We start from the raw sequence: 16076 nt of genomic DNA on the forward strand, positions 1-16076 counted from the left end.
TTGGTTTGCCTTTAGATATAGTGTCCCGTGTGGGTTTGAGATTTATTTTGAAAACATGTACCGGAAGTCGCTGTGCTCTTACTCCCGTTCACACACAAAGAAAGTCACTAAACTTTCTCTCCAGACTTCCACGGTGGAAGCCCGACGAGGGCAACAGGGAAGCCGGCTTCATTTGACTGGACAGCGCCGCGGAGACTCGCTGACGTGGAAACATGGTAGGCAGAAAGAGCCCACTCGCGGACTCCAGCAGAAGTGTGTTAGTGTGTGTGTTTGCTCAAGAGCTCCTCAAGCAGCTGGACGCGCAGCCGCGTTGCGTTCAATGACGACCCATGAACCTCCTTACGGGAGAATTGGAAACTCCATTCAAAACACACGGTTGGAGAAGCAGCGTCCATGCAACAACAACCAGATTACCCCCAAAACACTGCTAATGGGATACGATAATCCGAGTTTAAACGTGTTCATCCTCTAGACAAACTGTATTTACTTCCACCTTGTATGATAATAGTTTTTAATTTGTTCATGGTCGTTTTTTAATTTATAACATGCCTCATTAAAAGTACATAATCGAAAAGGTTCATTTAGCTTTGACGTGATTGGATTTGAAAGGACTTCTGAAGCAGGCATGCGTGTGAAATGTGCAATGGGAAGTGTCAACAGGCTCTCTCTCTCTCTCTCTCTCTCTCTCTCTCTCTCTCTCTCTCTCTCTCTCTCTCTCTCTCTCTCTCACACACACACACACCTCCTTTTTAACTGTCACCAAAACCTGAAACGCAATGTCACATTATTTTGTACATGTAGCCACTTTACAAGATGAAACGTCACTAAATAAATGCAAAACGTGCCAAAATACCTGCTTTTTGAAGTTGGATTATTATTATTTTATTGTTTTTCTATCTTCTAGAAGATAATAATAGAGCATACAGTTTGAAATATCCACAACATATGTTTGAAAACAAAGTTCAAAGAAGTACATTTAAGTAATTGCACAGAACTTTAGCACTTAAAGTATATTTTTCTTGTAATATATTTCTTGAAGAGTATACTGGAGTCTGTTAAAAGTTGAATATTTAGTTCAAAGCGTGACTTTTGTATCCTTTTTATATATTTACAGGAAGTACAATTCTTTGATAGTATATTTGCAATGTACTTTTGAAAATGTCAGTATAGTTTAAACACAAAAAAAGTGTGTTTTTTTGCCATTATGGCAAAGAACATAAATGAATGAATGAATATATACTTTATTAATCTCCAAGAAGGAAATTTGTTGTCGGAGTAGCAGCTTACAGGCACAAAATAAAATATAAAAACCACATGATGAAAGTTGTGACTCCTTGTAAAGTCGTATTGCCTTCATTGATGACTTCCTGCTCAGACTGAAGCGGATCGTTCTTTATTCATCTTCTGCTTCGTCCTTTGCGTTCACGCCGCAGCCTCTGCGTCTGGACATCAAGCGGAGGCTGACCGCCCGGTCGGACCGGGTGAAGAGCGCCGACCTGCACCCCACCGAGCCCTGGATGGTGGCCAGCCTCTACAGCGGCACCGTGGTGGTCTGGAACCACGAGACGCAGGTCCACACACACTCTGACGCCACACACTCCTCTGATGTCACACACTCTGACACCACACACTCCTCTGATGTCACACACTCCTCTGACACCACACACTCCTCTGACGCCACACACTCCTCTAACGTCACGTCTTTCCTCTTGATCGCTCGTCTACTCGAGTCGTCACACGATGGCATCACGTTTAGCCCGTAGCATCTCGCTAATCTGGTCTAATCCTGTGTGTGTGTGTGTGTGTGTGTGTGTGTGTGTGTGTGTGTGTGTGTGTGTGTGTGTGTGTGTGTGTGTGTGTGTAGATGATGGTGAAAACCTTCGAGCTGTGTGACCTGCCCGTCAGAGTGGCCAAGTTTGTGGCCAGGAAGCACTGGGTCATCGCTGGAGCAGTAAGTGTTGTAACGCTTATTGAGCATTTATTATAGATCTATTTACAGTATCTCTTTTCATTAGTCTTTTTTTTTTTTTTTTGCATGAGGGAAATTGTTAAAAAACTACATTTTCTCACTTTTTCTTGTTTGCACCCAGATTTCATTAAATGTTTGGTCATGGAAATTTGGTTTAAAGTCTTGGAAATTTGGTTTAAAGTCATATAAATTGGATTTAAATTGATAAAAATTGGATTTAAAGTCATAGAAATGTTGTTTAAAAGTCATGAAACTTTGGGCAAAAGTGATGGTAATTTGGTTTGAAGTCGTGGAAGTCCATTGGTCAAAATGTGTGTGGACCCTGATTTATTATAGATCTCTTTTCATTGTTCATGAGTGTGTGTTGTTGTCTCTCCTCCGCAGGACGACATGCAGATCCGCGTGTTCAACTACAACACCCTGGAGCGCGTCCACATGTTCGAGGCTCACGCCGACTACATCCGCTGCATCGTGGTCCACCCGACGCAGCCCTACATCCTCACCAGCAGCGGTACGCGGAACCACACACAGACACACACACACACACACACACACACAGTGTTTGCGGACTGAAAAGTGCCTTTTTTAAAGTGTGTGTGTGTGTGTTTTCAGACGACATGTTGATCAAGCTGTGGGACTGGGAGAGAAAGTGGTCGTGCAGTCAAGTGTTTGAGGGACACACTCACTACGTCATGCAGGTCGTCATCAACCCCAAAGACAACAACCAGTTCGCCAGTGCCTCTCTGGACCGAACCATTAAGGTACACACACACAGACACACACACACACGCACACATGCAAATGCTTGGAGGAGCACACAAACGCAGCTCGCTTGAGGGCGCAAACCGAAGAAAAAGGTGGCTGCTGTTTTTCCAGTTTTAAGTCGAGGTAAAAGTGACAGAGAAGAGAGAGAGGGATGGAGGAGGAGGAGGAGGAGAAGGAGGGGGAGGGAGAGAGGGAGGGTGGGAGGGAGGGAAGAGGCCTTTTCTTCACAGCCAGAGGTGACGGGGTTCATGGGAAATGTGGTCTCAACTGTGACGTCGGAGGCTTTAAGTCCTCTGGGTTGAAGGCCTCGTTTCCTCCGCGAGGTTTCCTTTAATCTGCCGCTCCCTCCGCCCGCTGCAGGTGTGGCAGCTCGGCTCCAAGACCCCCAACTTCACCCTGGAGGGCCACGAGAAGGGAGTGAACTGCATCGACTACTACAGCGGCGGGGACAAGCCCTACCTCATATCGGGGGCCGACGACCGCCTGGTCAAGATCTGGGACTACCAGGTGCTGTTCTGTCACTGTTCCTGTGTAGTTACTTCTTGTTTCTATCCAAAGTATATATGTATTCATGTGTCATGAAGGTCATGTCTCACGCTGTCTGTGTTTCTGTGTCCATCAGAATAAAACCTGTGTTCAGACCCTGGAGGGTCACGCCCAGAACGTGACCTGCGTCAGCTTCCATCCGGAGCTGCCGATCATCCTCACGGGCTCCGAGGACGGTGGGCGACATTTCCGCTGGTCTCTCGCCCCCCTGAACGCACCACAGGCCCCCCCCCTATCTGACCCTCTTGTTGTTGTTTACTTTCCCCCTCAGGCACCGTCCGAGTGTGGCACTCCAACACCTACCGGCTGGAGAACACGCTGAACTACGGCATGGAGCGCGTGTGGTGCATCTGCGGCCAGCCCGGCTCCAACAGCGTGGCTCTGGGCTACGACGAAGGCAGCATCATCATCAAGGTACTCTCCTCGCCAGAAAGCTGCTGAATGCGTCTCCAACGGTTCTCACATTGTCACCACGAAACCTCCGGGGCTGAATACTGACACATATTACACGCTTTCTGTCATTTTAGCTTTAAATATGCAAATGAGGCGCAATCTAACGCTAACTCTATAGACGCAAATAGACAATGAAGTACCTAAATGTGTGTTTTTGGATGTTTTCTTTCCACAAGTCTGAAATAAGATGACCATCTTGGTATTGGAGTGATGCATAGGGCACTTTTACACACTTTTATGCAATGCTGTTGTATCTTTAAAAAAAAAAAATCCCTTATTTTTATTTATTTATTTACCTTAAGTTCATTGTAATTCTGTGTGTTAGGGGGACTGAAGCAAAATAAGCTTTCCGTTGTACAGAATAAGTCTGTCATCTGTGCTCATGACAGTAAAAACATCTTGAATAAAACCAAATCAAATCACAAAAATGGCCGTCGCATTCGGCGTCAAGAGGTCAAGGCGTCATCGTCTTGCCTCCCGGAGCAGTCGTCCTATTGGCCGTCAACATTTTTCCCCCCAATTTCATTCTTCAGACGCTTTTTTTCTGCCTCCGAACGAGGTCTCGAGGTCCCGATCACTGCGGCCCTCGAGGAACCGCAGCCGAGGAAAGTGCCAATAATCTTTTCTTAGCAGAATAATGCAACGCTAGCGTTCAGTTTCACACCATAAACAACACCTTCAGGTTATTAAACCTGCCTCCAAAGAGGAAACGGAGGACACGACCCCGTCTCTCCTGCGTGGCGGCCGCGGGGCTCTCGACACTCCACCTTCGGATGAAGCGCATCACGCAGCAGATTGCATCGGGATATATTTCCTGACCCCGCGATATTAAAGCGTCGCTTCCTCTCTTCCCCCCTCCCAGCTGGGTCGGGAGGAGCCGGCCATGTCCATGGACTCCAGCGGGAAGGTGATGTGGGCGCGGCACTCGGAGGTGCAGCAGGCCAACCTGAAGGCCATGGGCGAGGCCGAGGTGAAGGACGGGGAGCGGCTGCCGCTGGGCGTCAAGGACATGGGCAGCTGTGAGATCTTCCCCCAGACCATCCAGCACAGCCCCAACGGGAGGTGAGGCCTCCGTTTCCCTCCAACAATGGAGAAGTTTGTCTCCAGACCTCCTTTTCCCTGTGTTTGAGTCGTCGTAGGCACCCCAAATTAATTACAATACTTTTGTGTTTATTGTATGTATTTGTTCAGCAAAGTCTTTGGAAAAAAAAATGTATATCTGCAAAACAAAATCACTTTAAAAAGATATTTTGATGGTAACTATGAATATCCAGCATGGTATGAGTCAGATTCCCCAAAAATGCCTCCTGGAGCGTTCAATAAGACACCTTTTTGGAAAGATTAGGACCTAAAGAATCAAAATCTGCAACAATAATCCCAATAAAACAAAGATTGGTCTGTTAGGAAGGAGTTTCAGTCCAAAAAACTGTGTCGTTTGGTTAAAAAATGGAAAAATATTACTTATTTTATGCCAAAAGATTGTCTGAATGGGGCATGCTGGGACTTAAAATGGGAGCGGGAGGATTTTCACATGGTTTCCAAACATTTAATACAGTTAATAAAAAAAACAAGTGTGATGAAAATATCCTAAAGTGACGGCTCAGTTGCACAAAACTTTATTCAGTCAACGTCTTCAGGTCATGACGTCTCTTCACGTGGAAATGATGTTGAGTTCATCTCGTGTTTCATCCTGAGCTGAAAGCAGGACGGAGTTATATATCCACGTGTGTGTGTGTGTGTGTGTGTGTGTGTGTGTGTGTGTTTGTGCGTCTGTGTTTCCTCTGCAGGTTCGTGGTGGTGTGCGGCGACGGGGAGTACATCATCTACACCGCCATGGCCCTGAGGAACAAGAGCTTCGGCTCGGCTCAGGAGTTCGTCTGGGCCCACGACTCCTCTCAGTGAGTAAAACAGTAGCTTAACATTGAGCTTCTATTTAGCATATTGTCAACCATCGCTTCAGCTATTTCGAGCTGTAAAATATGTGCAAGAAGCGTATTTAACTTGTCTCTCCGATGTGTTGAGGCTCGTCATAATAAAGCACATTGTTTTCATAGGTATGCCATCAGGGAGGGCAGCAGCATGATCAAAATATTCAAGAACTTCAAGGAGAAGAAGACTTTTAAACCTGACTTTGGGGCAGAAGGTGAGCTTTTCATTCAGTGTGTGTGTGTGTGTGTGGATACAATGTGTACGTGTGTGTCTCATGTTTGGCGTCCCCTCAGGCGTCTTCGGCGGCTTCCTGCTGGGCGTGAGGTCCAACAGCGGCCTGGCCTTCTACGACTGGGAGAGCGCCGATCTGATCCGCCGCATCGAGATCCAGCCCAAACACGTGCGTCATCGTGCGGGTTTCCAGCTTCCTGCTGCACATTACCTCGTCTGTCTCTTATACCAACGTCCGGTCCCTCCTCCTCCTCCTCCTCTTCCTCTCTTCTAGATCTTCTGGTCGGACTCCGGCGAGCTGGTCTGCATCGCCACGGACGAGTCCTTCTTCGTGCTGCGCTACCTGCCGGAGAGAGTGGCGGCGGCCCAGGAGTCCAAGGAAGAGATAACAGAGGACGGGATAGAGGGCGCCTTCGAGGTCGGAGGGGAAAAAGCGTTTTTGGGTTAGGAAATGCAAGATGGATGTTGTTTTTTAAACGATTATTTCCAATGATTCTCTGTGTCAGGTGCTGGGGGAGGTCCCGGGCGTGGTGAAGACGGGGGTTTGGGTGGGAGACTGCTTCATCTACACCAGCTCTGTGAACAGGCTCAACTACTACGTTGGAGGAGAGATCATCACCATCGCTCACCTGGACAGGTACAACTGTGTTAAGAGGAAAAAACAACATTTAACACCAACTGTAACACATACTTTTACTTTGTGGATGTATTCTCTTTTATTTTATCACATTTTATTATATTTACAGGTGGACAGGTGTTGGAAAATTAGCTTTTTGTTATATACACTTAACACAGTGCATCTGTTTTTTATATATATATATATAAAATATTATTTATTTATTATATATATATATATAAAATATTATTTATTTATTTTATATATATATATATAAAATATTATTTATTTATTATATATATATATATATATATAAAATATTATTTATTTATTATATATATATATAAAAATTATTTATTTATTATATATATATATATATAATATTATTTATTTATTATATATTTATATATAATATTATTTATTTATTATATATTTATATATATAATATTATTTATTTTATTATTTATTTTATTTATGTATTATTATTGTATTTCGGGTACCTGCTGTCCCCTACATTCTCAAAAGAAGTGCCTTCATAGAGCGTGCTCTCCCCGTGTGCAGGACCATGTACCTGCTGGGCTACATCCCCAAGGACGACCGCCTCTACCTCGGGGACAAGGAGCTGAACGTCATCAGCTACTCGCTGCTGCTGTCGGTGCTGGAGTACCAGACGGCCGTCATGAGGAGGGACTTCGGCACGGCCGACAAGGTGCTACCCACAATCCCCAAGGAGCAGAGGACCAGGGTGGCCAACTTTTTGGAGAAACAGGTGCGATCGTCCACCGAGATGATGTGGAATGCATCATTTACAGCACATCAGGCGGCCAGATGGAGGGAAACCTCTGCTGCAGAGAGATCCTGTGTTACTTTCTCAGCATTCACGTGCACAATCTTCCGCCGTTGGACGGGATGCACAGATCGTGATGTATTAAAGCTGTGTTTCCTCGTGTCGCGCAGGGCTTCAGGCAGCAGGCGCTGGCCGTGTCCACCGACCCGGAGCACCGGTTCGAGCTGGCCCTGCAGCTGGGAGAGCTCCAGCTGGCGCACCAGCTGGCCTTGGAGGCCGAGGTCAGAGCACCCGTGCACCCTGACTGTCAAACTGCTTTTAGCTCGCATGAAATATCCCTCGCCACTTTTATACAAACAAGAAACAAAAGTATCGTGTCGTAACTATGGAAGCCCATTTCCGCCACAAAATAAAGAAGTCATGAATATGACAAAAAAATGTTTTTTTAAGTCATATGGCAACAAAAAGTCATAATTATAGTCATAATAAATAATTATGACTTTTTCTCTATTTTTTGCAGAAATTACTTTTTTTCTTTTTCATAATCATGACTTTATTATTTTGTTATTATGACAAAAAAGAAAGAAAAGTCATAATTTTGAAAGAAAAAGTAATTTCCGCCAAAATGTCATAATTATGAAAAAATGAAAAAAGTCATTATGAAAAAAAGTCATATGACAACAAAAGTCATAATTATGAAAGAAGAAAAAAGTAATTTCCACCAAAAAATAAAAATAATTATGACTTTTTTTGTCATAATTGTGACTTCTTCATTTCCGACAAAAAAAGTCATAATTACGACAAAAAGTCATTACAAACTATTCAAAAGAAAAAAAAAGTCGTGACAACAGCAAAAAAAAATATTACTTATTTTTTTTGTCATTTTTGGCGGAAATTTACTGTTTTGTCTTTCTTTTTTTAAAATTATGAATTATTTTTTTTTGTGACAGAAATGAGCTCCCATACGTAGCAGAGTAAAGACAGGTGGAATAATTTAATTTAGCTGACGTTTTTTTCCGAAGCGACTTACAATAAGTTCATTCAACTAGGAGTACAAACTCGGAACAACAAAAGTACAATTCCTTCAAGAAAGCAAAGCGACAGAGTGTGTGAGTGCTATAAAGGCGACTTTCTTTATTCAAAGTATAGTCTGAAAAGATATGCTTTTAGTTTGAGTCGAGAGTATTTCAGCGGGCCTCCGGGAAAACAATCAGAATTGTTTGTTGTTCTTCTGAAGGATCTTCTGGCATTGGCAGCGGTGCAATGTGCAGGATAATGTTGGAAGAGTCCGTAATTGTTTTTGCTCAACACGTCTTACAGGCTGAGTCGCGGCCCCCGGCGGCGGCGGCGGCGGCTTCACAGTGTGTTGTTGTCGAAGGTTCACGCTTCCCCTCCTGCGCTAATCCTCCTCTCTCTCCTGTCTCTTTGGCTTCCAGTCGGAGCACAAGTGGAAGCAGCTGGCCGAGCTCGCCACCGCAAAGTGCCAGTTCACCTTGGCTCAGGAGTGCCTGCACCAGGCTCAGGATTACGGGGGATTACTGCTGCTGGCCACCGCCTCGGGCAACGCCGACATGGTGGGCAAGCTGGCCGCGGGGGCGGAGCGGGACGGGAAGACCAACGTGGCCTTTCTCACCTACTTCCTGCAGGGAAGGTGAGGGGAAGAAGAGGATTATGGGGGGGGAGAAGGAAAGAAGAGAAAGAAGGATTTGAATCCATTTCTTTTGTTTTTTATGGGATTATTTCAGAATGGACAAATGTCTGGACCTTCTCATCGAAACGGATCGGTTGCCGGAGGCCGCGTTTCTGGCGAGGACGTATCTGCCCAGCCGGGTGTCGCGGTAAAGTGGTTTCCATCTCCAGGGATCCCGCCGGCATGCGTCTGCGTGCATTCGTCTTCTAGTCAAAACGAGAACCTGCCAGAAACTGTATTGTTTTAAATGTGCCGCCCTCCTCCCCCCCGTCCTCCAGGGTGGTGAAGCTGTGGAAGGAGAGTCTGTCCAAGGTCAACCAGAAGGCGGCAGACGCTCTGGCCGACCCCTCCCAGTACAGCAACCTGTTCCCGGGCCTGCAGCAGGCCCTGCTGGGCGAGGGGTACCTGAAGGAGACTCACGTCGGGGTCCGGCCCGCCGCAGAATACCCACTCGTCACGGTCCGTGTCACTAGATCGCAGTTTTTTTTCTCAAAAAGATTGTTTTGCTAGCTTCGTCATTATTGAATCCTCTGACTGAACCGTTACCCGTCTCTTCTTTAGCCCAACGAGGACCGTAATGTTCTGGAAGAGTGTGCAGGTTTTGAGGCCAAAGGAGAGCTCGCCGGGCCAGAGGTGAGGACCTGATCCTGCTCCTCCTCACCGGGTTGTCGTACCAAGATGTCGCTCCTTTTAACTGAACTTTCAGCCCCACAAAAAAATGGATGCCGTTACATTTTTACATTCATGTACTTGTACTTTTTTAAATGTGAACCTATACTTTAAGAGATAATGCGTATGTCTGCTTGTTCTACAGGAAGGAGTGAACGGCATACATGAAACCGTCACGGTGGCAGCGGTGACGGAGGCGGGACCAGCAGAGACGGCAGCGGTGATGGAGGCGGGACCAGCAGAGGCGGGACCAGCAGAGACGGCAGCGGTGACGGAGGCGGGACCAGCAGAGACGGCAGCGGTGACGGAGGCGGGACCAGCAGAGACGGCAGCGGTGACGGAGGCGGGACCAGCAGAGACGGCAGCAGTTGTGGAGCCCATTTTCCTAAAACAGGAGATGGTTGATCCTGTTCCAGCAGAAGAAGAAGAAGAAGAAGAGTCCACCCCAATGGCAGCCGCTGTCCCAGAGGAGCACGTTGAACCAGTATCTTCAGAGGAGGAGGAGGAGGTCGTTGTCGCCGCCGAGTCCGAGGAGGCTCTGATCTCTGTAGAAGACGACGTTGTGTATCCCACCGCAGAGATCCCGATCCTGATCTCCGCCGCCGAGCCAGACATGGTACGATCCAGTCCCGTGGAAGACGTCCGACCGTCGGTCGAGGCGGACGTCGGGGAAACATCTCCAGCGACCGACCCGGCCGCCTGCGAATCTGAAACGCACCTCATCGAGACGACAACGGCAGCGGAGGACGTCCCAGTGAGCGCCGGTCTGACGGTTGACCCGGATGTCGCTGAAACTGGGGGGGCGCCTGTTTACGAAGAACAGGAAGCGATCATCGTAAGCTCCTCAGAAGCGCCGGCAGAGGAACTCGTTTCGGAGACGGCGGCGTCCCCCGTAGTCGCGGTGGAGGAGCTCATCTCCTTTGAAAGCGCGGACGCTCCGCCACTGGAGGTTCCCGCGCAAAGCCGAGCGGCCCCGGACCCGGCCCTCGAACCGGCCCTCGAACCGCTTCAGGACACGATGCCGGCGATGACACCGGTCCCGGCACAGGAACCCAAACGAGAGGAAGACGCCGCAGCACTACTGGTGGACCTGGAGGACCAACCGGAGCCAGAGGGGGGCGTAGTGGAGGCGGCGAGTCCTAAAGGGACGGAGGACCTCGAGGAAGAGATTACCGATGAGGTGAATGCCGTTTTTTTAAAATCGTATGGTCGAAAAATGGCGGCATAAGTTTGGAATCAAACATATTAAATTGTATGGAGCCATGAACTTCTTGTGTCCCATAATGCAACGCCTCTTGTTCTACCTGTAGATCCTGGATGATCTGGATCTGGACAATTTTGACCTGGAAGACATCGACACCACAGACGTCAACCTGGATGACGATTTCTTGAGTGAATAGGCCGCACGGTTCAGTCCCGTGTCGCTTTTTTTTTTTTATAGTGACCAAAGAACTCAAAGGGTTTCCCTCTCAGACGATAAGCGGTCAGAAGACAAAAACACAACCTTTCAGCTTGATTAGCAAGCGTTTGCTCTCCTGGTTGGAGGACTAAATTGTTCAGAATTCCACCTACAAGAAAGCAGAAGTGAAGCCACGGCCTTACATTAACCAGTGGGACACGTGTCCAGGCTGTATTTAAACAAACGGGAATAAGATAAAACACAAGGTGTGTGTTGAGGAACATGTTAAGATATCCAGCTCATTCTGTTGCTGGGGACCTTTTTTTAAACTCTTCAGATTTAGTATTGAAGCAAAACACCATGCGACAGCTCGTGTATCTTTAGTTTAAGATGTAAACTCCGTATATTTTAAGGTGGGATGTTTCTCATCTGTGCCATAAGACTACCGGCATGACCAGTAGCTCTGACTCTCCTTCCTCGTACCTCACAGTCGCTGCTGTAGATCAGGGTGTTTGTTCAAGCCTTTTGAGGAGTCGATTGTTTTCTCCGACATTCCTGCTGATACAAGGCTGCCTGTATCATGATTTTTTTTAAATATTATGTGTGCAATCTAACAAATGCTGCACAAACCACCGTGATTCGGACAAATCCCCAAAACCGGTTACATGTCATGTCTTTAAATACCTCTATTTTGGTGACTGTTAACTTGTCGAAGCTTGTATGAACACACACACTGCTGCTTTTAGTTTGTTATAAGTGCCTTACATGTGTGTTAAAGAGTACCCTGTGTAGCAGGGAGGGGAATTAAAAAGCTTCAATCAATAGAGTCTGTTATCCAGGAAGTTATTTCACTCCAACAACACATTACAAGTACAAAGATCTTTATTTTGGTATGTACATCATTTGACTTTAACATTAATTTTGAGTCAGAGGTCTATTAAACACACACAATAAGAGGGATATATGACTAACTTAAGCATCTTGCAAGAACCTTCCAAAGCTGATTCGTCGAGCAGAACGCCGTCGTGTTCTACACTCGAGACGTTATTTTCAGTCCGTTGCTCATTGCCAATTTTAATTTGCGCTCTCGGCTTGCAGCTGCTCGTACGCCTGCAGCGCCAGCTCGATGTAGCCCGACCTCTGGGACTCCTTCTGGGCATAGATCTGCAAAAGAGAGAGAAAGGACACCCTAATAACTCTGGAGGTGAGGCCTTTGCAACAATCGCAGCATTAATTATTGAAGCGGCAGACTATAGAAACACAGCTACAAGCATGACGAAACGAGAGGCCTAAATGAAAGACGCCAGCGTGTCTCCTGTCGCTAACCTTTCACATTAAATGGATGTCATTCTCAATGCCCCCCTCCTCCCTCTCCCACTGCTTCTCGGCCCGGCGGCTGCGAGCGCTAATAAGACCTGATGTGTCCCGGGCTCGGCCCCGCAGTTCCCACGCTGGAGACGAAACTTTAGGAGCGACGGCCTTCGCTTGACCTCTGGAAGAGCTACACTGACTTTTACTCCTAATAACCTGGAGGTGGAGGGGCACGATCGACACCGTTCAAGATGGCGGTAGATAATACACACGGACAGCGGAGTGAAAAGACGAATTTGAGCTGCGTTTTTTTTCCTCCCACCTTCAGCAGGTCGGCGCCGGCGGCCCGCTGGCTGGCGGCTTCCTGGGCCGACTCGCTGTGGGGGTGGACCATGTGGAACAGAGACACGAGGCTCACTGCATCCTGCAGCCTGGACACACACACACACACACACACACACACAAAGGGGTTAGGTATCAGCAGGTGCAGGTTTGACCTCGTACCAACTAAAAAAAAAAAGGTTCACTACCATTCAAAAGTTTGGGGTCACATAGAAATGTCCTTATCTTTCAAAGAAAAGCACAGATTTTTGTCAATGAAGATAACATGAAATGTAGCAACCGTCACTCCAGTGTTTAAAAAATCTTGAAAGTCCTTAAACGCCCCGTAAAAACTCTTAAACCCTTAAAAGAAACCCTTGTGCAGTGATATTACACAGCTGAAACAGTTCTACTGGGGAGAGAAGCTATACAACTTTGAGCAAGTTCAATATCTGGAGCATCACATTTGTGGTTTGATTAAACTCTCCAGTCTGTTCTTGTTCTTAGAGATGAAGGTTATTCCACGCCAGAACTTGTGAACGGTAGTGTCGATATTCCAGCCTCAAAAACCATCTTCTCACACCTCCATTAACCACTCACAGCTCTTTCTTCAGCATGTCCACTATGAGCCCGTCCACCCTGCGAGCGCCCAGCAGGTACCAGGCCATGCCTCCAAAGTGTCTGGTGGAGCGCAGCAGCTCGTATTTGCCGTGCTTGTCCAGGTCCTCGTAGGTGGCCGCGTGTACCTGGAAACAAAATAACTTAAAAAAAGGCACGTCGAACGGCTGTGATCCTAAATTCACTGGACGTCGTAGGTGCTCTGCACGCGTGCTCCCTCGCATCGAAATCAGAAAAACTAAAGAAAACATGAAACTAGTCTCGAGTGACCCAAAGAAAACGCCGCAAACCGACTGCGGAGATTTCACGGTGCAGCGAGCGCCGCGCGGTCGACGGGTTCCAGCGCGGGTGGAAAATAACAAGCTTGGAAATCAATGTCTCACCCTGATGTAGTCCGAGGAGTCCGGTTCAAATTGGACCAGACACAGGTCCAACACGTCCTCGTGGCGGTCCTGGGAAAACACCATCTGACGGAGGGAGAACATGAGAGGATTGGAGGCCGCTGGACTCACCCTGCAGGATCAGACTGGATCAGACTCGCTCCAGAGGAAGCTAAATATGCTGGACGGCTGACTTCAAGCCAGAACACGGTGGTGTGTGTGTGTGTGTGTGTGTCTCTTAACCAGGCGTGTGCAGCCTCAACAAAAAAATATGAGACTTGTGCTATATACACACATTATACACTAAACTAACACATGTCACAGGAGGGAAAGCACAGGCGTTACTGATAACGTTAACAACGGCTGAATTACATCGCGGCTATTCAGGTTCAGTGTGTGTGTGTGTGTGTGTGTGTGTGTCGATGTCACAGCGCACTGGAACATTCGAACAGAACGGAGACGTCGTTAAAGTTATGAGAAACACCTGTGACTCGTCAAAATATAGACTGTGTGGAGAAGAAGGAAGAAGAAAGCCTGAAGAATGACGTGAAAGTGCTCGTATGAAAGCGACAGAGAGATCTGCAGGTTTTAAACAAACCTAAGTAGTCGTTCCAAATTACAATAAATCAAAATTAGAAAAGTGCCCGACATCACAGGCCGAAGATTTTATGCAATTTTTTTTTTTTTTTTTTGCAAAATGCGTGAATACAAACTTAAACAGATGCGCGTGATGAGCACGAGATAAACCTGAGTTCTCCAGCTCATATGACCACGATATGAATACCAGACCCTATTGTCCTTCATCTTTAACAAATCTGCCACTCTTTGATTTTAAAAATAAATAAAAATAAGTTTGTTTGAACTTATATTCAGCATAAATATCAAAAGATTCCCTAAAAATGACTCCTCGAGAGCGCCACAGTTTTAAAAAAAAGTTTTCTTTGGTGTCTTAACATCCTTTTGAGTTTATAAAGTAGCCATTAACTCTGCATCCTCGTCTTTATGTCGCTTAAGGAAAGACGTCTCAGATCTGCTGCGTTTAACTGGAGGCGGCAGCAGGCATGAAAACAAACCGTCTAATTGTCTTTATCCTTTGCAACGTCCTACCTTGAGGTTCCCCTCGTTGAAGATGAGCGGCGGCGTGATCTGGCGTCCTTCCCTGGGGAAGTAGACCTGAACGAGCCGGTCTCTCTCCTCCCACGACGCCTTCCTGAGGGTCCCGTTGGGTTCCCGCACAACAATGAACCGCTCCTGCGTGTGTTGGGGAGGGATAAAGGGAACAAAGCATGTAAAGTGTGTAAGCAAGGACACATTGGAGCAGTGTCCTAGTCCAGAGTCCGTCAACTGGAGTGCAACGCGCTGCCTACCCTGTGAGGGAGGTTGTAGGTGATGTCCGTGAAGACGTATTTGGCGGTGTCCATGCCGTCCAGGATCTTGTCCTCGGACAGAACGTCGTTGATGGGCTTCCTCTCCGACAGGACGGGAGGCATCTGCAGCAACTTCTTGGCTTGCTCTGTGGCCAACGCGACGGCCTGCAGACAGACAGACGAAACGCGGGTTACTGGGACTTGTGAGGGCCGGATTGAGACGGGCCTTTCACCGTCTATTTTGATTTTTTTTAACTGGGCACCTCCTCCAGTTGCTCATCAGTCATGAGTTTGTACGTGGGCGGCTTCAGCTCCTCTTTGACGGGTCGGAACACTTTCTGCAGGTCCAGGCCCGTTATCCCCGAGAGGAGGTCCTGCACAGTGGGATCCGTGAACGTCGGTCTGGCGTGGTCCGAGAGGGCTGGAGAAACAGGTACACACACGTTAATTAATAAATTATATACACAAATGGAATGCATCGATAATGAGTTAGCGCTACAAGATAGCTAACACATGTAACTTGGAGTAAGAGACAGACAGACCAGACTCTTACCAAAAATTGCCATATTTGAGTGTAAAGTGTGGTGGAGGCTTCGTATTGACAAAAGCTGCATTTAAAACTAATTTATGAAGACTTTGGAAAGGTCCCCTTTGCATAGGTACATTAAGCAACGTCTCTCGTAATAAAACTGAACTTTCATAATCACAGTTTCGCAGTTTCTACCATCTTCCTCACGTAAAAGTTAGCACGCTAACCATGTCTGCAGCTAGCACTTCATCCACTATTATTAGATATTTATTATAAAGCCGCTAGCATTTCATTAACTAACATAATGCCGAATTGACGGACAGACTTAAATCGTGTGTTACACACATTCAAAGCTGTTATACGGGGTATTTATCTTGGGGAAATTGATACGGCCATATAAAATTGGCAGGTTCGTTACGCGAGTTTGGCACCAGCGCTGACGGCACCGAGGCTAGCGAAACACGCTACAAGGTCAGCGTTACGGGGAAAGAAACGA

The 16076-nt window shown here is 46.9% G+C and overlaps 2 protein-coding genes across 2 annotated transcripts in view; one reads left to right on the forward strand and one right to left on the reverse strand.

Annotated features, from left to right (window-relative positions):
- Positions 1–125: 125 nt before the first annotated feature.
- On the forward strand, positions 126–11833 carry LOC137790965 (coatomer subunit beta'-like). The gene is made up of 22 exons (XM_068585602.1): positions 126–215; positions 1434–1571; positions 1865–1951; positions 2354–2480; positions 2582–2730; positions 3095–3241; positions 3357–3456; positions 3552–3694; positions 4596–4795; positions 5521–5631; positions 5788–5876; positions 5956–6062; positions 6168–6311; positions 6400–6530; positions 7071–7278; positions 7467–7577; positions 8733–8947; positions 9042–9134; positions 9265–9445; positions 9548–9619; positions 9801–10835; positions 10966–11833. Exons 1-22 carry the CDS (start codon positions 213–215, stop codon positions 11053–11055), a joined length of 3681 nt encoding a protein of 1226 aa, XP_068441703.1. The 5' UTR covers positions 126–212; the 3' UTR covers positions 11056–11833.
- A 100-nt stretch (positions 11834–11933) lies between these two features.
- Positions 11934–16076, reverse strand: part of mrps22 (mitochondrial ribosomal protein S22) — a 4306-nt gene continuing 163 nt past the window's right edge. The window contains exons 2-8 of the mRNA XM_068585195.1: positions 15315–15472; positions 15052–15216; positions 14792–14935; positions 13688–13771; positions 13287–13432; positions 12688–12796; positions 11934–12218 (exon numbers count right to left, since the gene is read on the reverse strand). Of these exons, the coding sequence (XP_068441296.1) occupies positions 12129–12218; positions 12688–12796; positions 13287–13432; positions 13688–13771; positions 14792–14935; positions 15052–15216; positions 15315–15472 (896 nt within the window). The 3' untranslated portion in view covers positions 11934–12128. The remainder of the gene's footprint in view (positions 12219–12687; positions 12797–13286; positions 13433–13687; positions 13772–14791; positions 14936–15051; positions 15217–15314; positions 15473–16076) is intronic.

The sequence above is a fragment of the Clinocottus analis genome, unplaced genomic scaffold (genome assembly GCF_023055335.1).
Source record: "Clinocottus analis isolate CAN_PGR_092001 unplaced genomic scaffold, fCliAna1.0.p SCAF_2, whole genome shotgun sequence".
Classification (NCBI taxonomy): domain Eukaryota; kingdom Metazoa; phylum Chordata; class Actinopteri; order Perciformes; family Cottidae; genus Clinocottus; species Clinocottus analis.

Coding starts and splice junctions, on each gene's coding strand:
- LOC137790965 (XM_068585602.1), top strand. Junction 5,632..5,787: donor TGGGCCCACGACTCCTCTCA/GTGAGTAAAACA, acceptor TTGTTTTCATAG/GTATGCCATCAGGGAGGGCA. Junction 5,877..5,955: donor ACCTGACTTTGGGGCAGAAG/GTGAGCTTTTCA, acceptor GCGTCCCCTCAG/GCGTCTTCGGCGGCTTCCTG.